Source organism: Primulina tabacum, chromosome 2 (assembly GCF_025594145.1).
Source record: "Primulina tabacum isolate GXHZ01 chromosome 2, ASM2559414v2, whole genome shotgun sequence".
In the NCBI taxonomy this organism is placed as follows: Eukaryota; Viridiplantae; Streptophyta; class Magnoliopsida; order Lamiales; family Gesneriaceae; genus Primulina; species Primulina tabacum.
The window spans coordinates 2,258,120-2,283,993 of NC_134551.1; the positions used below are offsets into that span (position 1 = coordinate 2,258,120).

General features: G+C 33.7%; 3 protein-coding genes across 6 annotated transcripts; 1 reads left to right on the top strand and 2 right to left on the bottom strand.

The window, feature by feature from the left end:
- The first annotated feature begins 10,292 nt into the window (after window positions 1–10,292).
- Window positions 10,293–12,806, top strand: LOC142524405 (protein FAF-like, chloroplastic). The gene is made up of 2 exons (XM_075628379.1): window positions 10,293–10,400; window positions 10,579–12,806. The coding sequence occupies exon 2, from the start codon at window positions 10,619–10,621 to the stop codon at window positions 12,059–12,061; it is 1,443 nt and encodes a 480-aa protein (XP_075484494.1). The 5' UTR covers window positions 10,293–10,400; window positions 10,579–10,618; the 3' UTR covers window positions 12,062–12,806.
- A 1,970-nt stretch (window positions 12,807–14,776) lies between these two features.
- LOC142524411 (glycosyltransferase BC10-like) lies at window positions 14,777–17,361 on the bottom strand. The gene is made up of 2 exons (XM_075628393.1): window positions 16,063–17,361; window positions 14,777–15,146 (listed from the first exon to the last, which is right to left on the bottom strand). The coding sequence occupies exon 1, from the start codon at window positions 17,153–17,155 to the stop codon at window positions 16,076–16,078; it is 1,080 nt and encodes a 359-aa protein (XP_075484508.1). The 5' UTR covers window positions 17,156–17,361; the 3' UTR covers window positions 14,777–15,146; window positions 16,063–16,075.
- A 1,518-nt stretch (window positions 17,362–18,879) lies between these two features.
- On the bottom strand, window positions 18,880–25,029 carry LOC142524418 (protein IQ-DOMAIN 5-like). 4 transcript variants are annotated; one of them, XM_075628405.1, is made up of 8 exons: window positions 24,814–25,029; window positions 24,335–24,403; window positions 23,978–24,072; window positions 23,159–23,407; window positions 22,227–22,451; window positions 21,245–21,358; window positions 19,575–20,091; window positions 18,880–19,274 (listed from the first exon to the last, which is right to left on the bottom strand). In XM_075628405.1, the coding sequence occupies exons 2-8, from the start codon at window positions 24,345–24,347 to the stop codon at window positions 19,126–19,128; spliced, it is 1,362 nt and encodes a 453-aa protein (XP_075484520.1). In that variant the 5' UTR covers window positions 24,348–24,403; window positions 24,814–25,029; the 3' UTR covers window positions 18,880–19,125. The 4 variants fall into 4 exon arrangements, with proteins under 4 accessions (XP_075484520.1, XP_075484529.1, XP_075484543.1 ...); XM_075628414.1 differs by lacking the exon at window positions 24,814–25,029 and adding an exon at window positions 24,732–24,749 and having other exon boundaries at window positions 18,880–19,268; XM_075628428.1 differs by lacking the exon at window positions 24,335–24,403 and having other exon boundaries at window positions 24,732–25,029.
- Between the last annotated feature and the right edge of the window lie 845 nt (window positions 25,030–25,874).

Below are 25,874 nucleotides of genomic sequence, written 5' to 3' on the forward strand. Positions count from 1 at the left end.
AAAAAAAAAAAAAACATAACCAAACATTAGAAGAATATCCAATCAGTATATTCCTACCCTAACCCCTAAAATCTCCGAAGCAACAAATGCATGTCGTGTCGTGTTTTCATTTGCTTACGTTTATCCCAAAACTTTTCATCCATCCAAAGGAACAACAGCACACTTATTTTTTCCTATATAGCAAATATTTATATAAAAATATTTTTTTAATTTAATTTTATAATTAATATGTGGCTTTTGTTACCTTAGAGATCATGGCATTTTGTGATTTCATAAAGTTTTTGGGAAAAAAAAAACAATAATAAAATCTCTAAAGAACCCGCTCTTAATTAATAAATAATTAAACTTATTTTAAATATGTATTACGTGAACTTTTGGTACATGCTTTTCAAGAAATTGACAATAACATTTTTTTTAATGCTACAATATACTGTGCTTTAAATTGAGAAATGTGATTGGACTTTATATCTATTGTTTGAACTTTTAAATACTATGAAATTGGTTTCCTAAAATAATATTTGATAGGACATTTGATTGCTAAGAAATTTTGAAAAATCTAAAAATTTTGTTAGTTAAATATTTTTAGAACATGTTAAATATATATGCACGAAGATAATTTGAGAAAAAAAAAATATTTTCAATATTCTACTAGAGTTTCCAGCTATAGTTTCATATTTGATTTTTGAACTTGTTATGCCCATTAATCACTATGAGCAATTACAGTACTACAAGGCGTGTATGAGTGATGATCATTAACCTTTTTATTTGTTTTTTTAATAAGTGATTTTGTTTGTAATTCTAGTGATTTTAAATATTATAAGTTAAATTATCACTTGAAAATTTGAAAAAATAGTTATCAGAAAAATAATAATAAATAATAAATTTGTTGTTACTAACATTTTTCTGTGAAATAGATCGGAAAAATAACATAGACCAAAAATAATTATTTTAGAGATGAGTTTCACTATAAGTAATATAATGCGGATACAAGACACATAAATTCGATTGCAATAACAAAAAATCATAATACCATATCAAATCGAAAACCACACAGACACACACACACACACACATATACATATATATATATATATAGAACATATATATAGAACATATATTTCCGTCTGACCACATGAAATTGGAATTGTGGTTACACCAAGCATTCCACATTCTCAAAGTTGTGGATCACTTCATCCCTTTACAATGTTGAGCTATCACCCAAAAATAATAGAATACAAAATTGAAAATGACTTTATTATTTTGACATTATATATATATATAATGTTGAGCTATCACCCAAAAATAATAGAATACAAAATTGAAAATGACTTTATTATTTTGACATTATATATATATATATATATATATGTAGAACTTGAGCAAAACGTATGTTCGATGAAACAATGATGTGTAATCAATTAATATATGATCATTGACGCAAATGATCATAACCGTTTCATTCGATCCATATCTATTAGCACTTAGCCAAGGGGTTGGCTTCAAATAACAAATATGTACACTTTTCCCAATTTGTCTAATAAAATTTATAGAGTATGATACCCAGGGCCCGGAGCTACTATCACTCAAAGTAAGCACGACAAAAATTGAATATATTTCCACTTTAGTCTCACGTACGTTTCTAAATAAATTAATATTTATTAAAAAAAGACAAAAAAAAGTTAGCTGACAATGTTGCGTTGATATATAATTATTTTAGTTACCTACATAACCAAGTCATATGCTACTAATTAAGGAACTTTATCTTGTTAAAGAAAAGGAAATTTTAAAGCTTTTTTTTCCCATTGTAAAACCATATACAAGAACTTAATTAATCATGTATTAATAAAATCATCAATCAAATAATAAAAAATTATATTTAGGTGATAAAATAAAATAAATATTCATCGTTCATATTGCAAAAACATATATACATTTCAAAAAATTTCCAAAAAACAAACTTTATTTTCACTTATAATTAAAAATAATTATGAATTTTTCACTAACTAGTAGTGCAAGTTGTAGAAAGAAAGTCCGAAGATGTATTGGAAAGTTGTAATTTTATATATATATATATATGTATATATATATATATGCTTAAAGCTGGTGCGTCATGGCCATGCAGAACCATATGCTTACTTTTTGTTTACATGAATATAAAATAACTATTCTATTAATTAGTTCTTGTTAGATTATATATCGACAAATAAAATATGCACTTAAAACAATAAAAATAGCTCGGTATATCTCACATTCTTTGGAGATATACCGAGCTATTTTGATCGTCTGTATAGAACTGATCAAAACGTGATATCGATTATATTTTCAAAAATGTTAAAACGTAATTATTGGAAAACATTGAACTTAAATGTTAGTGAGAATACATTTGCAAAGTGACTGGTTGCTATACCGGAGAGTAGGCAGCTTACAAGTAGTAGAATTTCGAGAATCATAACGAGAAAAAAAAACAAAAAAAATATTACATTACAATTATATTAAATAAGAAATTTGGACTTTTGAGTTTTGGATTATTAAAAAAAAATTAAGTTCTCATCTATAAGAAAGTTGCTATTATTACATAAGTTTTTACCCAAATATCTTATACTATATACACAAAAAAGATAGTAATTTTCCAAGAAAAATATTTATAGAATTAAATTGACATTACTTTTAACAAATTAATATAACCGTATATTCTCTTCCATAGTTTGAGTACATTGGGTATGAATCAAAGCAAATTATGTTTAAAGAACATTATCCATCTCTTTAATTACCCTTTTGTCCCATTATAGAAAGCCAAATTTTTTAGAGGGATTTGGTTCCAATCGAAAGGAAAACACCAATAAATGTGTGAGCTTCAAAAGTTCCTATTGGAAATTTTAGGATGGTGAAATTAATCATATTTTTGTTTATATAATATATAAAATCACATAATTTCATTAGAAAAACTAAAATCGAGCACTCATTTGATATGTCTTTCTGCTTCAATAGTTTTCAAAATGTTATATTTAGAATTAAGATTATTTCTTTTGACATATAGATTTGGAAAATTGTATGAGTAGGTCTCTTGTGAGACGGTATCACGAATCTTTATCTGTCAGACAGATCAACCCTACCGATATTAACAATAAAAAGTAATACTCTTAACATAAAAAGTAATATTTTTTCATAGATGACCCAAATAAGAAATCCGTGAGACCGTCTCACACAAATTTTTGCCAAATTGTATTTTAAATCATTCCAATAGATTAGACTTTTGAAAAACATTATTTAGGTTTTTTTTAAAAAAAAAAAAAACTTAAAATTGAAGTTGAGTGACTGAAAATCAGTAGATTTGAAAACAATCCAAAAATTATTTGAGTAGATTCACAGTAAATAATTGAAATCCAAGTATATTAAATTATTCCATTCAAACGTAATATTAATATAATGATTATGATGGATTTGATAAAAGTGACTTTATCACTTACCTTTGTTCAAATGAAAAAAATTAATCAAAAGAGTTAAAAGTACCGAGTTTTCTTGTCGTTATATTGCACGACTGAATATGCTTAATGTTTAATAAAAATTTATAGCTGATGATAATCAAACAACTCAAAATGTCTAAGTTTTATAGTAATTCAAGTGTTATTTTCCGATCGTTTTCTCAGTAGAAACAAGAGTTATTATTTCTCGATATATATGTTTTCCAAAACTATTTTGTAAATAAATATCTCAAAATAATATAATTAAAGAAACATAAAAAGGAATGATATTCGAGGGCAATAGCTTTAGCTTTTTCAAGAAAGGATCGAGCACTTACCTTTGTTATTCTTTGGTCACTTTCAATTTGCCATTATTGGACCGATTGGATGATGAGTTTTATTATTTATTGGCACAGAAAGAAAGACAAAAGGAAAAAAAAATTGTTAAAAAGGGGGAAAAGATATGTAATGTCAGTATATGTTATCATATTTCAACCTTTTTCTTATATTATTATAAAATAATAGTAATAATTTAATTAATAATACATTTATAGCCATGAAAATTACGAATCAAATTCTGCCACGTGTCTATCGTTAATGGCGCACGTTTTGTTTGTCGATATGTGAGAAACTCGCTGTTTTCTGACCAAATTATCGTTTTTTTCTCCTTTCTCGGTTCTCGCCATTTTCCCGGTAGCACGGGAAGGACCAACCAGGAGAGGAGACAACTTTACAAAATTAAGAATTATACAGTCGTCACATGACGTATGCATATAAAATCTAAAATAAGTGTAATATACGTGACCAATTTTAACTAGTGACACCTAGACGCTAGAGAATTTTTCGGTATGTTGGGTGTGTGTATACGATTTTTAAAAATTCATTATAATGCTAAAGTTTTCTGAAACCTAGCATTTCGAAAGGCTAGAAAAAAAATTGCAAGAACTTAAACATTCTTATGACATTTTTATGATAAAACGTTCAGTAGTCTCCACTTTAACGATCACGTACCGCTTGAATTTGACTTCATTTTAATAGAATTCTCCGAGGAATCAATAACGAGGTTTTGAATGTATGTGGCTCCATCAACAATTGAAAATCTCAGAGTCTGAATAAAATAAGAGATACTGACAGAAGGTTGTCTGACGCTTGTTGTAACATAGAATGCGACCCAAAATGAAGAATTTTGTTTTTTGCTTCTTAACTTGGCACCATGCAAGAAGTAACGATAACTCACAATGTCTAAGTAAATTCAAGCAACAAACTCACTTGGAAAGATTTGAAAATAAAAGTTCACCGACCTCCCTCGATCAATTTTGGCTGTACTCGTCGCATATTGTCACGCTAGACAATTTTCGAAATGAACGAGAACTTGTATATACATCATATCCAAGATAGAACAAATCTTTTCAAAATCATATCTTCAAAATAATATATTCCAATCTCTTTATTATATCTTCAACAAATATTCAAAATAATATTTTCTTCGTATATCTTTGTTTATTCAAAATCTCAACCGATATTTTTAATTTTCATGACAAAATAAGTCAAAAAAATTAAGTCACCCCAAAATGAGTAGGTCTCATACAGTCTTACTAATCTATATTAATGATACAGTCGATCCTGTCACGCCCCGGGACGGGGGTTGGTTGACACCGGCGTTGCTCTCAAATTTACATTCGAAAACAATAAGCCTCAGAAGTACAAAATTCAGAAACCAGTATTTTAATTCATAAATACTGAATATCTCAATGTCTTATACAAACTCAAATGTTCTACAGCGAAAATGTAAAACCGAACATAATACTGTCTTAACAGATGCAGCGGAATCTAATTACATAATTCAGAACTGAGAAAAATAACAATCTTCTTCACCAGCTCCAAAACTGATGTTGTTCTTCTTCTTCTAGTAATTCTTCCTCGCTCTTATCTGAGATGGATTTGGTGGGTGAGTGATATGGTTGTCACTCAGTAAGCGGGGGCAGGAATAACTCCCAATTTTCAAAACCATTTTTAACAGAAATAGTAATACGAATAATATACAAAATTCTTAATTTCAGAACAGAAATCGGTATTCAATATTCAGTATTCAGTATTCAGTATTCAGTAATCAGTAATCAGTATTCAGAAATCAGAAATTTAACAAGTAAGCACTGAGCACGTTCGTGAATTTCATGGCTAAACTGATATCAGTCCCCTATATGTTCTCTCCTCTAAGGGGTGAGGCCAGTAATCAGTAATCAGTAATGTTCATAATATATATTCCTACCATTAGTTCACTAGGTTGCAGTGCTTCAAAATTCAGATATCAGAAATCGATCATACAGAAACTTTGCTTTAAAACATAAACCATCAAACTGAATTCAAGATATTTATACATAAGCCCACTTACAGTAATTTGCTAAATATTTCGGTTGAAGTCTGGAAATCTGTTTGTTCTTGCTACTGGTTTCTACTGCTCCGAAAAATGCACTATCTTCACTCTAATTTCAAGTGATCTCAAGATTTTGGTAACAACCATTTCAGAGATTAAGGGTGCTATTTATAGGCCAAAATCTGACTGTTAGCCTTCCAATTAATGACCATAATCTGTCATTAACAGCCTTTATTCCATGTTAAATGCTTCAGTTACAAGTCCTGAGCAGAACCAGTAGCTATCTGCTGGAATCTCGCTACTGAACTCTTCTGCTGCTGGATTTTGTCTGCTGGAAAAATATCATCTTCTGAAATATGAGTTGCTGCTGGAATTAATAGCTTCTACTGAAATCTGCTAGCTGCTGGAGTATGAGGTTCTCACAGATCCGATCTATATTTAGAATGAAAAGTTATATTTCTGACATAAAAAATAATATTACTTAATGGATCGGGTTGGACAGTAGATATACGTGTCACAAAATTGACATATTGGACGATTTCATTGAAGTCTTTTGTCTAAAAATATTGTCTCGACACTTTTTAATTTTTTTAAAAATAATTTTAAAAATATTTTCTAAATTCTTTAACATGATAAGTTCCTAAGAGATTATCGTTTTCATCTATCATTTTGATTATTCTAATATATTTGTGTTGGAATTTAATTTCTTGTTACGTCGATGAATCTAATAACATATGGGAATGATTTAATTATAGGCTAATAATTAAGACCAATTGACTTTAATTTGGCCAAAAATGTTTTTGAACATGTTAAATTTTTCTAGTCAAGTCTGATAATTTTAAAAGCGAACTTATAAATCTATTGCAAGTCATTTTGAAAGCAATGATCACGAGACAAGCCTAATTGTATGCAAACTTATAGTAGCATCCGTGAGCCATGAGTTAATTTTAATGATAATATAACATAATAACAATTAACTACTAAATTATCAATTATGATATATACCGACAAAAATTAGCCTTTCTCCATGTTTTTTTTTTCATTTTTTCACAAGAATATTGACTCGACACTAGATATATCAGCATTATCTACATCATGTTAGCGTTCTAGCAAAAATATGACTAAATTTTTTGGAAAAAAAAAAAATTTGAAATCTGCACTAAAATCAGATTTTGACGAAAATCTCCGGAATTTATGATATGTATGTTGGATTAAAGGTATGAGTTTTTAGGCTTATAGGCTTTTCATGTGAGTGGAATGAAAATTTGGAAAGGTGGGTTTGTCCCACATCGAAAAACTAAAGTGGCATAGTTAAGTTTATAATGTGTTACACTTTATGGAGGTGTAACAATGATTGGTTAAGAGGCTCTTTCTCGCGCACGCCGGCGCAGGGGGTGCAAATCATGGGCCCGATTTGCAGTGGAAAAAGCCTTGACTTGTGTGCAAGCGTACGAGCGCGACCTAGGTTCGTCGAATGTCGGACCAATCAAGGCAAAAATCGCCTAACAGTCTATGCCATCTTTTGTTTTTTTTTTTCGGTTGAGACCTTTCGCATGGCCTGGCTGTTTAGGGGATGTGCCTAGCCTAGAAAAATATACCGAAATCCACTTTCTCCTCGTACTGCTGAACTACTGCTTCTGCTCGCTCTGCGTTCTGCTGAATTTCAACTTCTGTTCGTTCTGCTCAACTTCTGCCTTTGCTTCCTCCACTGATAAAGTTCATGTACTGCTTTTGTTCGCTAGCATAGTGTTTTGTGCTGCAACTCTGCTAGTCTGTCCGTTGTATACTGGGAAACAGACGTCCGCTGGAACCTCATAGCACATACCGGAGGGGACGAATCTGTTTTAACACTACAACAAAAACGGCATACGACAACAAAATCCGTTGTCGTAGCCTTTTTAAAACTGTTGTAACTGACGGTTTTGTTAAAAGTCCGTTCAACGACAACGGTTTTTACCCGTCGTGGTAGGTAGAATTTGCGACGGTTTTCTAACTAAGTTAGTGACGGTTTTTTTCGTAACCGTCGCTAAATTTAGCGACGGTGTTATAATTTAGCGACGGTCTTTAATCATGAGTTCCGTCGCTAAGTTATTTCGAAAAAAAAAAAAAATTCTTTTAATAATTTAATAAATCTAAAAGAAACTAACAATCGAAACTAAAATCGTGTAAGAGAGAAAAATTTTAAGTGTTGTAAAGTAGTAAAATCATGTAAGAGAAATAAATTTTAAGTGTTATGAAATAGCGAGAAAAATTTTAAGTGTTGTGTGAATTGATAAAATTGTGTAAGAGAAAAAATTTTTAAGTGTTATGAAGTAGTGATAAAAACTTTAAGTGTTGTGAGAAGTGATAAAATAGTGTAAGAGAGAAAAAATTTTATGTGTTGTGGTGGAAAATGAATCGAAAATGGAGATATTTATAGAGAGTTTGCGCGGTATTTGGCTTAACTGTCGCTAATTTCAAATTAGCGACGGTTATATAAAACCGTCGCCAAATGTTGCGACGGTTACAAGAAAACCGTCGCTAAAGGTAGCGGCGGTTTTTAAAAAACTGTGGCATGTTTTGACATGCGACGAATTTAACTTAAATCGTCGCTATCAGTAGCGACGGTTTATCTAAAAGCGTTGTAATAATTAGCGACGACTTGCCTGCAGTCGTCGATAAATTGAAATTAGCGACGGTTTTATGGAAACCGTCGCTAAATTAGCGACGGAATTTCTAAATCCGTCGCTAAATATGGCAACGGTTTAAAAAAACTGTTTTCGTTTGTCAAAAAAACACGCTAATCGACATCCATTTTCAAAAACCGTTGTCGATTGGCCAAAAAAATACTCTGAAAGACAACGGTTTTTGGAAAACCGTTGTCGTTGACACCCTCAAAGACAACGATTTTTAGAAAATCGTTGTCTTTGACCCCCTAAAAGACAACGGTTTTTACAAAACCGTTGTCAAATCGCACCTACGACAACAGTTTTTCAAAAAAACCGTTGTCGTTGGGTGTTTTTCTTGTAGTCTAAGTAAACTGTACATGCTACAGGCCTCGGTTTGGTTTTCTTTTTATTTACACGATACTCCTACTGTAAACAATACGCTTGTTTCTGTTACTGCTTTATCTTTACGAGTTCAATTTTACGGTATTGTTGTTAGCATATTCGTTCAAAAAATGTAAACACCAACTATAGTCCCCCGATAAGGAGTTGGAGAACACTAATACTGAAGCTACAATCTTGATTCTGTACACACGTACTTGTTATTATCTTTATAGAATAAGAGATGGTGTGAGACATGATTCTTTTATGGCAAATGCTGATAAAGTGATTTGGTCCTCCCAATCATGCATGCATGGTGGCCTTCCTTAGCTTCCTTTTTAAGCCATTTTCATCAAATCATCATCACTTTTATATGCTTTACCTAACAATAAATTGATCATATCATACATATATAAATATAATTTTGATATATTGCTCACCAACCGTTCTAATATTTGTGTCAACCGCTGATGTTATATTTATATATTGAACGTGATAAAAGCATGTCAAAATTGTACATTCAACAGTTGAATATCAACTCATCGATGGACATAGATATGAATACGGTTGATTGACAACATATCAAAACTATATAAATATTTATAAGATAAGGTTTCGTGCATCACCAGAATATATATGTATGTATATATGTGTGTGTATACATATATATATATTCTTATCTTAAAAATATTTCTCTTTCAGCTTCAACTTTGTGATACCATAAGACCGGGTAAAAAACATGGAGAATATGAAGCTAAATAGCATGTATACCCTGTGAAAAGTTCATGTTATTAAAACCCTAAATTTTTCGATATTGCGTTCAAAATCCTCGGAAAAAATATATTTTCGTGAAAGCGATACAGCAAGCGGACAAGGCGGTCAAGTGAACACTTTCCGAACACTAACTGTTCACACATGTTAGATGTGTGTGTTTTTGTTGATATAAAAATATGATAAGAGGTTTTCAAATTAAGTTGATTGTGTGTATTTTTCTCTCTTAGCCTAATATTATCCGACCAACATCAACATGCAAGCTTTGGACATAAATTTCAAACATTTTACAATATACGTAAAAGAACATGTTACAATATAAAATTGTTAGTCTCTATCTCGAGGTTTTGAAAAAAATAATTTCAAAGAAGAAAATAAAAATAAATTTTTTTTCTTCATAAAATGAATTGTATGCAACATAAAAAACCATGTGCACCAATTGCATCTGCACAATTTAAAAATGAGATATTAGACCAGCTATTTCTTTAAGGGTGGGTTTTTCTAGCTCTGATAAATTTTCACAAGGGTGGAAATTCAATTTTTTTTAAACGAAAAAAATAATAATTTATGACAAGTAAAAAAGGTCTTTTTCGAGGTGGCGTAGGGGAGGGTCCCATTCAATTCCTCAAGCTTTGGGTTCTCTCCTACAAATACCACACACTCCCACTCTTCCATTTGCATTCAACCAAACTCCATTTTGTGTTCTAAATTATTCCACTCTCAAAAGAGCCAGCTTCCTTGTTGTATGCTACTTCTTGCTTCATCAAGGTAAGGATCTCGTATACGTTCTTGCTATGTAATAAATATTGCTAGCGAATAGATCATGCATGGCATCAAAATCTTGATGTATGTGTATAGTTTATATCGTGTATATGAATTTGTAACGGGGAATCTGTTCTTTGATCAGCCTGGTTTTCTGTACTGATAATTGAACTGTTTCTTGCAGTTAAAAACAAGTGTATTTTTGCTATCTTCCTTGTGAAGAAATGTCAATGAAACAGGGAATTGTCACAATTCTTGGCTCGGATGGTGAAAAAAACAGAGCAGCTTCCATCAGAAGAACTCTCTCAGCTGATATGTCTTCCAAGAAATGGCTGGAGCAGAATGGGTTCTTCTCCCCGGTGAAAAAGATCGCTTCTTCCGAAGAAGCAGTACTTCTTACCTCGGACCATGATTCTTCATCGTTTTCATCAGAAGGCGAAGAAGAATGTGAAAGGACTAATAATAATCTGGGACAAGACGACGTTTGGGGGATGATCCAGTCTCAGAAAGAGGTGCAAAATGTTAATTGGGGTACAGTTCTCACTCAAAAGAGTGAAAATTCAGCACGCGATCTGCTACCACCAACTTATGTTCATCCCCTCGTGAAAAGATCAGCAAGTGCTATGAGTGACAAGAGTCTTAAGATTTGCACGGAGAGTCTGGGATCAGAGACAGGGTCAGACTGGTTCTCGACGTACCTGAATTCAGAAGTTTTGGTCGATGGGGACGATCAAGATAAGGAAGGGAGGACAAGAGTAGGGAAAGAATGTACCAAAGAACCGAATCCCTTCGAGGATTTTCATGTTGTTAAGTATAAAAGTTGCCCCTCTCGACCTATTCCGCCGCCACTCTCTTCCATTTCTGGTGGCGATGGGGTTTCACTCCGCATTCATTCCCTCCGAAAAAATGGTAGGTTGGTTCTTGAAGCTGTCGCTGTTCCTCCAAGAAAGTATTTCCATGCTCAACGTGGAGATGGAAGGCTTGTTTTGAGTTTGATCAATTCTCCTACTTCACAGCTAGAAAATGAAGTGGAGGGAAATAAAGTTGATGATTTTGAAAAAGTTTTTGGTAATATGGAAGAAGTTGACGAAAATAATGAAAAAGAAGACCCGGAATTTCGCAAGGAGCAGAACTCAAAATCCATACCAAATCAAATGATGAGCGTGGATAAATCAGCCGTGATGATGAACAGGTTAATGGGATTGGGCAATAAGAATCCAACTTGGTCTCACAAGTTGAACAAAGTAGTCGACTTGCCAGATGCAGAAGAAATTATGGCAGAAAAGGATGTTTCGGACGATTTACCAATCTCACACTCACTTCCACCACTTCCACGCATGACTCGGCTCATGTCACCAGCACCGCTGCTCCCACCGCCATCACCGCCATCTGCTGCAACCTCGTTCAATGCTTACGAGTACTTTTGGCGTAGCAAGACCACCGCTGCTGGCAGTTTCATTAATACGAAGACCCCCTCAACCCCACAAGCTGCATCCTTCAAAAACAGCAAGACTGATGCAACAAAGGCATTTGATCAATATCAAGAAATGGCAACACACATGAAAGGACACAAGATAGAGTACTATGTCCCTTGTTTCAGGGGTTGCAATAAGGAGCCAAGAAGATCTCTACCAACAAGGGAGCCACGCTGCATTGCCACGTCCTGATGATTACTAACTATTTACTGAATAGCTAAATATGTTATATCCATTTATGTTATTCTCTTCACATATTAATGACAACCGTTTATCCTAAAATCACGTCTAAAAAGATTTGTGTAGCCAAAATAAATAAAAAACTTTAAGGAACAGTCTTACCTAATTTCATCATATTACTTCTGTTTCCGTTTGTTATTTGCAATTACAACAATAATATCAGGAGCACCGTGTTCGACGTGTCCTGTTTCTCCTTCATAGTGGAATTTACTTTTCCTTTTGCATCAGCTTTTTTCCTATTTTCCACCAACGAGATTGTGGTTTGGGTCATTTTCTGTCCTTTTGACAATCACCTTGGGGACACAATATCCAAGATTCTTGATTTGCTAGGGACCCTTTGTATCCAGGTTTCATAAAAGACTTGGTACGGTGAGATGCTCCCTTTTCCATTTGAATTCGAGTTGTTTTTATCATAAAGCCAGTTTCTCGACGGGCCGACATCAACTTCTTCTTCATAGAGCCTCCAAAGATGATCAACTTGCACTCATTCTAATCACCGGCAGACAGAAAAATCTGATATAGCGGCAGCAAAACAAAATAATGAAAAAAGAAGCAGCAATAGCCATGCTTCCACTTAGTCATGGTTAACGAATTGAGTTGATTCGGAACCAATCCAAAACTCATCCGGCATGATTCGGTTCAAGTTGGCATCTTTTAATGTGGTTTAGGGTAGAATTTAATATGTTATTCTAATTGAATTGGCTTGGTTTTTAAAACCTTGATCCGAAACCAGAATCAATCCGGTCTGCTCCGATCTGGATCAGCTCCAATCTTGTCTTGGTTTTTTTAAAATAATTTTGAGGATTTTCTTGTTTAATAATTGTCACTTGTAGTTCTACCTATATATAAAAATTAGTATATTTAATTTTCAAATATGTTGCTTAATAAATGACATGTTTAGATGTATATTAATTGAAAATTTAAAAAAAATTGATTACAAATCCAGTGAAATATGGTGTATGACTTTTTATTTGTGAATATCGGTAAGATTGACTCGTCTTACATATAAAGATTCGTGAGACCATCTCACAAGAGACCTACTTCATGTTTTGTCTTGGTTTAGATTTCATTATATACCTAATAAATAGACTGATTTACGGAACTGTAGAATGAGTCGGTTTAATTAATTGCAAGCATAAAATTTATAGAAGCAACATGCATTATCAATTTATCATTATATTAATGATAAACTAAATATCATATAAAATATATATGTACTAAAAAGATTATGTATTTATTAATTCTGATTTGGATCTCACAAGAGACCTACTCCTCGTTTTGTCTTGGTTATGTTGTTTGATTTGGATCTTTAAAATCTAAACTTTAAGTGAAATCAATTTTTTCGGATTCATTAATTTTGAAATTAATCCAATTTTTGTATCGACCAACAATCAATACAAACCAACTATCTGGTTTTGTTTCTGCCGAAATTGATTGTGCAGATTTTTGAGGCGCAAAATGCTATTAAAGATAATCGGGTCTGTAGAGTTGGGCTGACATCGAATTGAGCTAGAAGTATGATGGTGCGATTTTGTCTGATCGTTAACTTCAATTAACGAGCCCAACAATTGTTGATTTTTTTTTTTTAAAAAAAAAAACTTGTTTTCGTCCAATAATTGATATAGTAGAGTCGACCGAATCGGAGAATTCTTGGAGATTAGTTAGGTTGTCAAAATAAACTTGACATGTGCTATTGATCTATCTATCTTTACCGTATAATTTTCATCCTAGAATATTTAGTATGAGTAAATATCTTGTAAGACGATCTCACGAATCTTTATCTGTGAGACAGATCAACCCTACCGATATTCACAATAAAAAATAATACTCTTAATATAAAAAATAATATTATTTTATTGATGACCCAAATAAGAGATCTCTCACAAAATACGACTCTCTATCAAAATAGTTGTAAAATTTTATGAATAAAATTTTTTTCCCATTTGTTATATTATATATAAACTTTGATATTTAGGGTGTTGAGAAATTGACAATTTGAATATTTTTATTTCTTAAAATTGAATTCCACAAAAAAAAATAAACGTTAAGCATATCAACACGTAATATTGAACATAAGAAACAATATGTAATAATACTCGGAATTAAGCAACGGAAGCGATCACGATCGAATGTGACAGGTGATGGTGATGCTTCCTAAAGATCATCTTCTCTGCTCCAAGATGGAACAGAATGATGTGTTCTCTTTGGTTGGGGGGGCCTTAAATTTAGCTTATGCCGTGAATTTACATCCATTGACAAACGATGAAGGGTTCGAATTAATGCTATACACACCACCCTCAAAACTTGTATATTTTTTTAATCGTGTTTTTATATACTTTTGGCCTACCTACCACCTGTATATCGTTGGATTACGATCGAATAAGCTGATTCGACAATTTTGAATCAGTATATATGAAGCGTACGAATAAAATACTAGCCGATTGCTAGTTTTGTGATTATTCCATATTTTGGACGTAGATGAGCTGGCGTAATAAATATATACATAAACATACACGTGTGTTCGATCATCCAACGAAAGACAAAACGAAGGATTTTGCAATTTTTAAAACTAAAGGTAGAGGGGATGGATGATACAAAGAGAAATGAAGGGGTGGGTCCAAAGGAGATGATGATGACTTGAATGTTTATAAAATGCATCAATGCATGTCTTCAAAAGAAAGGCAAGAGAAATGCCGTTTCTTGATTCTCTATCATACTCTAATCCAAGAATAGCTCAATCTCAAACATGAAGACCCATCCATATATTCATACATATGTACAAAAATAACAACAAAAAAGGACCAAAAGTCCTGATCACAATTTACCCACCCTGATTTCTTGGGGTGAAATAAACCAAACTCAACCCCCACAACATTTAAAGAACATAACTTTGACTACTAAATCATTGCTTAAGTTGGGATCCTTTGGGTTACCTTAGGTCGAGGGCACCTTATTTAACAGCCACTCAAATGCCTAATCCCATTACGGCACACCAACCTTGCATAAGCCTCAAAGTTTGCCTTTGCTTTCTCTACTTCTGCAAGAACAATGATAGATAACAAGGTTCACATCTAATATATTTTAATCAAGATTGAACGTAGGTGACACCACACATTCTTTGAAAAAATAAACTTCAAGCTCATGTATATTACACAACTCAAAATCAAGGCATATTTACCGAAACAAAGCCACAAGGAGTATTTGGTTGGACATAAGTGATGACACACATTTAAGATATAAGCTTTGCTTAGCTTTGCCTAGCTTTGCCTTTGCCTAGTAGTTTAGATGAGCCAAATCTTTTAAATAAGGCAAACTTGAAAGTCATGGCACGCCAAAGGATTACTTTTGCATATTTTAGAATTGATCTCTGGATTATCAAAATCAAATCTTGGTTAAAAAACTGATATAATCCACTTAAGCTCCAAGGAGCATATCGTAAGAAAAGGAAATTTAACTATTCTCCAACTGCAGGTTCTTAAAGAGCCATCTATAAGAAATTGACCAAGAAAAAAATAATAAACAAAATCCATGATCAAATATCCAATGTTGACTTGTAACCCAACCCAAAACCAAACCTCAAGAAAGGGTAATTTAGTCACTTCAGTCACAAGGCTTCCAACGTGCCCAAGATTTTGCATCAAGAAAACCCGTTGGATCCTTCATCTCAATTGAAACATAAGCATTTCCACAAAATTTGAGCTGAAAAAGCATCAGCACTGGATCCTCACCATCTTCAATCAAAACTATCCCACCAAAAAGTCACAATCCCACGACAAAAAATTATCGCTTGACAAATTGTTCATCACACAATCTAAACATCAGCCACTCATCCACTTATTCAAGAAAGCCATTAACTTAACTGCTAACACATCCAAGAAAATACGGAACCAATAAACATAACAAACAGCATCTAAAACCAAAAGATAGCGCAAAAAGAAACCATCTTTGCTCACCAGAGGCGAAAGATCAGTCCTTGAAAATAACAGAATCCGCCATTTGCATCAAAGGATTCAAGCAATCAGGAGAAAATTTTCGCGCAAACATGTATGAATAACTTGAATTCGATTCTCTGAGCGTGTGAATCAGTTCAGGGGACACTTCAGGAGGGTGGTATGTATGCGGATGCCCATCCACGCTCTCAGTCCAATTCACCCTCGTTAATGTATAATGACTACACCGATTTGGATCCTGCATCGATAACATAGTAGGGAAATAATGCTCCTCCGGATAACAAGAATGAACATTCAAACAGGGCAACTTAAACTTCCTCCACAACTTCCTGTCCTTAATCACCATCAAAGCGTGCTTTCTGGTGAGCACAAAAAACTGTGAGCCCACTCGGAATTCATCAAAATGCACTTCGGGGAGCATCACATTATTTCCCCGGGCATTATACCTATCCCATAAAATGGACACATTATCAAGAATCTCTATGTAGCTAGAAAACTCCAAATCCCTGGACAACCTACCTAGATCAAACAGAAAATTGTAAAAATAATTGAACGAGTGAAGTGGGATGCAATGCTGCGAGATCAGCGCGAAGTACGCATTAGAAGGGTCGTCGAGCATCGCAGTGGCGAGTAGGCGTCGCTCGGCCGAGATGAGGGTAGGGGAAGATCTCTGAGTTCTCTTAGAAGGGATAAGTTTTTCCTTAAAAACACCGGTCAACGGACTGATTTTCACAAATGGGTCGGCGTGGATGTATATATTATACTGTTTACGAGTAACGTTAGCAAAGAAACGTTCCCAAAGAGGGGCAAAATGGAGATCAGAGTTGGTCAGGAAGAGAAAGGCGATTTTGGGGCGTCGGAGGGTGGAAGAGAGGTGGGATTTGGCTGAGGGGAGCCGCGTGTGTCGGCGGGAGAAGTTAGCAGAATCCATGGCTATAACTTTGTGAAACAAGGACAAATCATCAAGCTCATCAGGAAGGGAGATAGAGATTCGTCGTGGAGGCAGGAATCGGGGGGCCAAGAAGAAGAACAGAATAGGTAAAGAGAGAAGGAGAATAAGGGTTGGGATCAAGGGGGAAGAGGGTGCGGAAACCATGGATTAGGGCGATTCTTCTGCTGTTTTCGTGTTGATTGATCGAAAAAAATTTGGGTTTCACGGGTTAAGGGACGGATTGCATTTCCGGCGGAGACGAGATCGGAAACGGCGGAGAAAAGGCGGGATTTAGGGTTGTAGGAGAGAGTGAAGCGTTGGGGAAGAAGGGGCAAACCATGAATATTGAAGAAGTTAGATATATAATGGGGAGTGGATGACGAGGTGCTGCATTTTTGTTGAGCAGTGTATTATTTAAATATTAAATATTAATATCACATACTATTATTTTATTAATCAGATTATATGAAAAATATGTTTTAAATACTAAAAATGTAATCTTTACATAAATTTTAAGAAATACAGATAAAAAAAACCCCAAGAGATCAAATATGGTTATTTTATAAGTAGTAATATGGCAACAAAAAATAAAATAAAAATAGAAAGTAATATGATATATTTTCATAGGGAAAAATTATTTTTGCAGGGAAAAAAAAAAAAGACAAGCTAAATTTGCAGCAGGAGATAGGCTTCACGCAGAATCTGTGATTAGAGGATGATTTGTTAAAGATCACTTAGGACAAATCGAGCAACACAAATTGCATGACAATTCGAGTATATTCTTTCCTTTTTAAAAGGTAAGAACCAAAAAGTTTCCATTTTTTTTTTTACAAAAAAAAATTTACAATTTATGAGCTAAAATATATTTAAATATTTAATCTTTATCACCTGAAATCGTATTGTATTCAAGTATTTTTATACCAGACATCACTGTACCATTGAGCATATATTGATAAATCATTTATTTTCCTTCATGTGTAAATATTCATATTTTAGGAAGCCAAAGCTTCCAGCAAGATCTGCACGAGCACATGATTTATTAACTAAATGATATTTTGTGTGTAAATTATACATAGATCACCTAATCAACCATAATTACCAAATTTCAGACATGACACAATATAAGACATAATCAATACCATCACCATAATAGAATATATTTTAAAATTGGTTACATAGGTTGGTTTATAAATTTTATATTCTTAAATGGTCGAGATCTGATTTTACTGCAATAAATTGTTTTCTTCTTTTTGAATATTTAGTTAAATTTTTCACCATATGTCCGATGTCACAATACTCCATGAAAACTAAAGTGCACATTGCATTTGTGTATATATATGTCTTTTTCTATTTAATAAATACTTATGTAATATTTTTACATAATCTTTTTATTTGATTTTATTAAATAAAATTGTGTTTTTAGTTTTTTTAACAAATTTATTTTGTTTATGTTTCTGTTCCTAATAGTTGATTTATGATATTATTATTACGATCGTTATTTTTTTTAAGGTTGATCAGCAAAATTTTATGAAAATTTGAAGATTCTAAGGAACTCGCTCATAATAAATGAATAAATTGTATAGATAATATAATGATTATGATAATAAATAACAGTAGACCACAATGTCCTTACAATTGTACTCATACAGTGACACAATCACATATACTAGAAACACATTCTAGTGCAACAAATCTCATTGTGTGAAAAAGGGCGATAAAGACTTCCACAACATAAAGATAATACAATAAATACAGAGTTTAACTCGCAACAGGTGGGTCATCAACTTAGCACAGTTCTTCGGTTTCGACTCACAGACGAAAGAACAAAGTAACAATCATGCACATGCTGTGTATACTGTCATGGCAATCTCGACTAAAGATTCAGATAAAAAAGACGAAACCATCGAAAGTGTGATAATTTGCACAACACAATCTAGTTTTGGACCCGTCATTCACGTTGCCGCAATAAGAAACATGTATCTCACCAAACTCAGCCCTGGTGGCTCGAGATTTAAACAAATTATCAGGAATACGTTCAGTGACAGAACCTAGTTGCAAGCATGTATCGTTTATGTACAGGCGAAAATAACCGGTGCCAGATTAGCAATACAACATCCCATGCTGTTTTTCAGAAGCTAATGATCAGTCTGAGGACTACAATCTGAGGGCTTTACATCAATAGCACTCGACATGGTTCTGCCCTTCACAGGCTTCGGAGCAGTAGGAGACCTTTTAACAACAGTTTTACTCAATTGCTTGGTCGGTCGAGCCATGTTACCTGCAGCTGGTGAATGGATTTATAATGAGATAAAATACTCATATAGCAACTTGGTTGGCCATTTTCGTAAAAAAATATTGACAAGTACGAAATAATTGTCATAAGGTTCATTGTGCAATAGCGCTTGAGTAGGCCAGGGGCCATGAAGTTGGCTTTGCCCACAATAGGGATATTCCATTAATCTAGAAAATAACATAATCATATACAAAGAGCAGTGTAATCAAAACCAAGGTAGAAGAGACACGCACATGCTGGAGAGAGAGAGGGGAGAGAGAGAGGGGAGAGAGGGGAGAGAGAGAGACTGACCACCAGCAGGCAAAGAAAGTCGCTTGTTTCCTTGTTTTTTGTTGAGACTAGACCGCTCTTTAGGATTACTCTGTGACCTAAAACCAACATTGGGTCTCGAGGAAGCTTCCTCAACTATGTCCTCAAGAACTGCCTTACATGACTTGCTGGAAGAAAATAGAACTGGTTTTTGCAGCATGCTTGCTGGCTTGTTTTGTGAAGAACTACAGCCATTAGAATGAGAAGCCCTTTTTTCATGTGAAAAATTTGAATTATTGCTTATACGAGTGCCAGGTTTCCCATTTCCCATGTCTGATATGAGTTTCTTGTTAGATGAATTTGACCGAGTCGTGAGCATATTTTTTGCATCAGCTAGATCATCATCACTAGTATTCCCTCCTTCTTTGATGTTAATATTTAGAAACCGATTCTCCCATGGCCGAACCGCCATCCATCTTTCCAACCAATTCCAACTCCAATTGTTTTTATCTGGTTCAAAACCAGCAGGTGCTGCCTGCTGTCTTGAACTTGCCTGCCACTGCACAATAGGTATTCTACATGAGAAATGTAGACGATTGATAACCACACTTCTCAAAATAATAATTTGCCCTAAACTGGTTGTGCCATATTAGAAACCAAAATTCTTAAGCCCTAAGAAATGTCAAGTTCCTCGTTCTAAAGCAAAATAGGAGTAATTTTGCCAGGAAAATTGATGTCCCTTTAAAACACAAACTCCTCGTGGCCTTTGGTTTCAAAAGGAAGGGCCAAGGGAGGAGTGGCAGGATTAGAACAAATTTTCTCCTTGATAGAGAAATAAAGACACAATAAGAAAAGCTAAAGGTCAATACCAGGGACAGTTTAAATTTTTTTTGACCAAATTTAAAAGCCACATATTAGAAGTCTTGAGGGCATATTTATAAATTCAGAATATAGCTTAGTAAATACATGTGTGGTATTTCTTTGTATCAGATATTTTTTACTTCTATTGGAATACGTTAGTTCTTCTTTCACTCTCCAGAATGATTCATGTATTACAATTCACGTTCTGATGCATGAAATTAAGAGTCACGGAGTTCCAATATTCCGTTGTCCCCACAACTTTTTTATGGCACTTTACTAACAATGATATATACATATGTATTGGTTTACAAACTATTCAAATCAACCCCTTTTACAATTTAAATTATTTAGCCACTAATTTTCCACCACATCCTAGAAGTCTCATCAAACCAACATACAAATGAGATGCTTCTAATATACCAGATCCCACCAATTCGACCAAATAAATAAGTTATTTGATGCAATAATCTTTACATCAAATTTTAAATGCTTTATTGTTAGCGACATAATTTTACAAATCATGAGAAGCTCTATATTTTGATGAAGAAAAAATAAGATGCATCCACTTGCCTTAGGTCCAATTTTGTAAACCCAGGACTGGTTCAGTTTGAGGCAACCAGCACAGGAGCATATTAATTATGTCTTACCAATAGTCAATCTTTTATTTGTAGCCACAAAATGCATACGAACAGGAATTGACAGACATGAAGCAATACTATTATTCGATACACATGTAAAAGAAAGACTCAGTCGAATATTTTATTTACCATCAGCTGCACAAAGCCATACGATTTATGGCAAGCAAAAGAAAGGATAAATTATAACACAACTGGAGACATTACAGCGCTTACCTGATTAGCTAAAGCATATGCCATTGCTCTTTCACGCTTAGCAGCTGCCTCCTTCCTTTTCAACAATTTGACCTGAATTTCTTCAACAGATCCAACCCCATCACACCATCCGTCCTGGGTTATCCATTGTCATAATATCAGAGGCAGTGCACAGCACCCGACAAGAGCGGATTTAATAACACTAATACCGATGCTCATATCACTGGATTGCATCTAATCAAGTTAAATTAACAGCCATACTCAAACACAAGTCAGGCCTCAACCAAAATAATATGATATTGGTTTTAATAACATTTATGTTAGCAACAAGTAATTGTTTTCTCCTAGGTACAAAATTAAATTAACCAGAAGAATGTGTATGTCTTATTTCAGCAAATGGAGTGAGGAACAAGTTAATCCGAATCTAGGAATGGATAGTGCTTGACGTTGAAATATAGAAAGCTATATTAATGGCCGTGAAAAAGTTTTGTGGGCTCCCACATATTGATATGCAATACAAGAACAGATTTCTGAGTGGATTTGATAGAAGACAAGCATGATGATATGAAAGAAAACTTGCACCAATCTGAAATGGTTTTTGTCCTTGACTGTTGATGTGAAGCAAATATATGTTATGCTTCATATGTTCATGGTACTGGAATGAATTTTTTTGTCCCATTACAGAATTGAAAAGAATATGATTTCTGTGCTGACATTTCATTCAAACTCTTGTAGTCCTATTCCTTGTGCATTCAATTTCATTGCACATAGCATGCAAAAATGTAATGCATGATCTAATTATCAAGTTCAGGAATTAGCGCCCAAAGATTAAATATCATTAGTTATTAATATAGCCTAAAATATTTCACTAGTAATAGCAATATGACAAACTACAAACTCAGCCCATGATACTCTTGACTTTTGGAACACCCATGGTACAACAATAATCAATGTAGTGATATTGTCACTTCACATAAATAATTCATTTCCATAGGTTGCTTACTTCAATTTCCTTGAAACGAGCATCATGTTCAAACTGTTGTAGTTTCTGTTGCACTGTCTGACTCTCTAATGCCATTCGAACACGCCTTGCACGAACACGGGCCTGAACTCTTACTAAAGCTTGCATACAACGGAGTGTTATAGCAGCTTGCTTTCTGACAGCATGACCCCTGACAAGAGCTTGAAGTCTCACCAATCCTTTTAAAGCACGTAAAGCTCGTTTAGCCTAATAAACACAAGCATTCATAAAAAAAGTAAAATAATTACAATTATTTTCTCAAAATCAAACAATTATATACAATATAACAAAAGTTAATGTTGCAATATACTGGTCCTTGCACATGAAAATTACATGAATAATGAGCAACGAAGAACCCTTCCTCTTACAGAAACCTAACAAGGAATGAATGGACTACACTATGCCATCACCACGAAAAGTATATTGAATAAACATTGAAGGTGCCGTTAAATACAATTTAACCTTTTAAACTGGAAAGGCACCACCATACACAAATTTTTTTAATTTTAAACAAATTTAAACCACAACCATTTTTGGGAAAAATGAACAAAAGTATGAAGCTTTCTAAACTTATAACAATATTGAAATATGATTAAAGAAAACTAAATATCCCAATTAGTGACATTCAGGTGGACAAGTATTTGTTGTGCTTCTTATATTGTGCCTAACCTAATAGGCTTGCATCCTCATTCATGCAAATCTTCAAATAACAAGCAATATCTAGATCATCGTCACACCTGTAGAGTTCCTCTCTTGCATTCAGAAACGTTATCAAATTACGAGAAGAAAATAAGAAAAAAAGATGATTGAAAATGAATGCTGCCGACAGCCCAAGCGTTTGAAAACAAGAATGATGGAACTATTGCAAGTTCAGGAACTATCCATGAAATATAGAACATGAATCAATTTAATACCAGGAACCCTCTAAAGGCTGTTTGGATGCAAATAGCTGCCCATTCTTCTCTCTCATTCTGTCGAAGTTGAGCTGCATTTTGAACCTGGAGGGAATTAGATGCGGAACTGGCCGAATCAGAAATTGATTGAAGGTTGGCTCCTTCAATATCCACAACAATAGTTTGATCCAACTCATCTACAAGTATACTGTTATCAATCTCAACTGACTGATTTCTTCGGTGCCAAATCTTGCCTGTGCTCCCTGATTTCTGTGTTTTAAAAAAATAGATAATCTTTTTAAAGCATATTCAATGAAATAATATTCGAAAGATAAGAGAGTATCCATCATTTTAACAGTCAAAGGAGTTCCAAGAGCTCAGATTCCACTAATTACAGGTCATGTAACTGTCTGGTTTCCACACGTCCTCAAGCAAAATGGTAGTTTACACCAGTAACAACCACCAAATATTACGAATATACATCTAGATAGAACTAAATGGAGATTCCAAGCAATGATTGGTGTAAGCCACCAAAAGAGTGAAAAAGTGGAAAAATAAATGATTTAGTGGATGTTGCGCTGGAGAGCAGGTGGTTTTGCAATGTCTAAGAAAAAAGAGAGCAATGGCAAACTACTCAGTTGATACTGCTTACACCATATTATATAGACAAATGATAATACATTATCTTCCCGTTGTTCTTATCATCTACACCTACTGCCTGGACAGAACATCTACAAAATCTCTACAAGAAAGTATGAAAAAGGAGATAAATTCAAATAGACGCCTGTTGGCATGAGGAATAAGAGGTCAACTAAAAATATACAAGGAAATGCAACCTACAATGTCACCCTTCTCTGAAGATTGCGATTTATCAGATCCCCTTAAGCCTAGCAAGGCCTTGACCCATTTTTTTGAGACACCCATTTTAGTCAGACCTGCCACAAATACATCAATTATAAATTAGAGTATCCTATCCATTGTTCTTTACTCTAGAAAAGTGATTTTCAAAAGAATAAAAAAACACCATGGGCAGGCAGACAAGTAAAGGTATGTTTTCGCTCATTGCTTAGTTACCAACAATAACCTGACATTCGGGACCGGAGACGTATGTGCTATAAAACGACTAAACAAATACCATTAACCACAGAAAGAAGCAGAAAGACAACATAAACATCAGTCACATTCCATTTTACTAACAGGTTGTCTTCATATTAGTCAAATAGTCCACATGGAAAGCAGAAGCATGGTGCCCCTAAAAAGATAAATCTGCTCAAATAAATATTATAGCTAGGTTAATCTGCTTGCACACACATAAACGAGACAATAAGGAGATGGTAAAAAACAACCTCCGTGAAGAACAACATACAAACAAAGAACGCTAATAGCTGGAAATCGTTATTTCAAAAAAAAAATCAAATACCAAAAATAAATTCCATTCCAGGACAATAAATAATACAAACGACATATCATCTTCTAATTCGACGTTTTCCTGCCATCGGCCTAAATTCTCACAACGTACTAAATAAATAAAAAATGGCTCTCCAATTTACACACGCAAAACAACTACATTTTCCACTAGCTAAAAAAAACCAACCTTTGAATTGAGTTTACTACAATTTACAGCATCAAATTCGGGGAATTTCAAAATCTACCATTTTAAAATCTCTAATTCGCACCTCTACAAGTTTGATTCGGAGCGTCCCGCAATTAAAAGGTAAGGGTATCAACGATAATTCCACGGATCTGCATTTTAACCACGGAAACGGTAGAATGATCGGCCTCGGATGGCGGTGGAAGGCAGGGGGAAACAGCTACATTGAGTACTATGCAGTGTTTTGTCAATGATTGCCAGAGAATTTTGGGCCGGGCTTCACCATTTTTATTACATATAAATTTATTATTATTTTATTTATTATAAACTATATATATAAAAAAAAATGGGGCTACCGATTCTGTACGATTGTTATCGGACCGGATCAAATCGATTCTCAATCCAATTAAATCAATTTTGGATCGCGGAGAAATGTAATAGACCGATTTTGTAGCATGTTGGGTTACATCCTGACACGATCTCATGAATTTATTTATAAGAAATGTCAGCTCTCTTTATATTTACAATAAAAATTAGTACTTTTAACATAAAAAATAATATTTTATATGAACGACTCAATAAATTTTTTTTCATAAAATTGACTTATTAAAGTATCTCACAAGAATTTTTGTGAACAAAAAAAATTTTTTTTTTTGAAAACAACAAAAAAATATTTTAAAACTAGGCCAATCAGTGTTTAAATTGTATTTTAATTTTTTTAAAAAAATAAAATAAAATCGAATGAATGAAAACTTTTGATGCAAAAACCACATAATTTTAAAATTTCTATAGATTGAGCATCCGACGCATAACTAACCAGTAGTGCGAAATTCATGGCATATGGACCACCTTTTTGTGCATTTTCCTTGGAGACACAATATCCAAACTTTGTAATATTTTGAAACACAAATCAAATCGAATTCTAACCAATTGTAAGTCAGGTGTTATCATTTCACCTAAACAATTGATTAAGACACACAAATTGAATTCAAACACTGCTCCAACTTGACGGAATTGAAATATAAGAAAGTCCCAAATGAAAAAAACATACCTTGTGTCGGCCATCCTAAATAAATCGAAGCCACGAACAAAATTTATAAAACCGCCAACATGCAATCAAAATTCAAATCTACCAAATATTTTTGG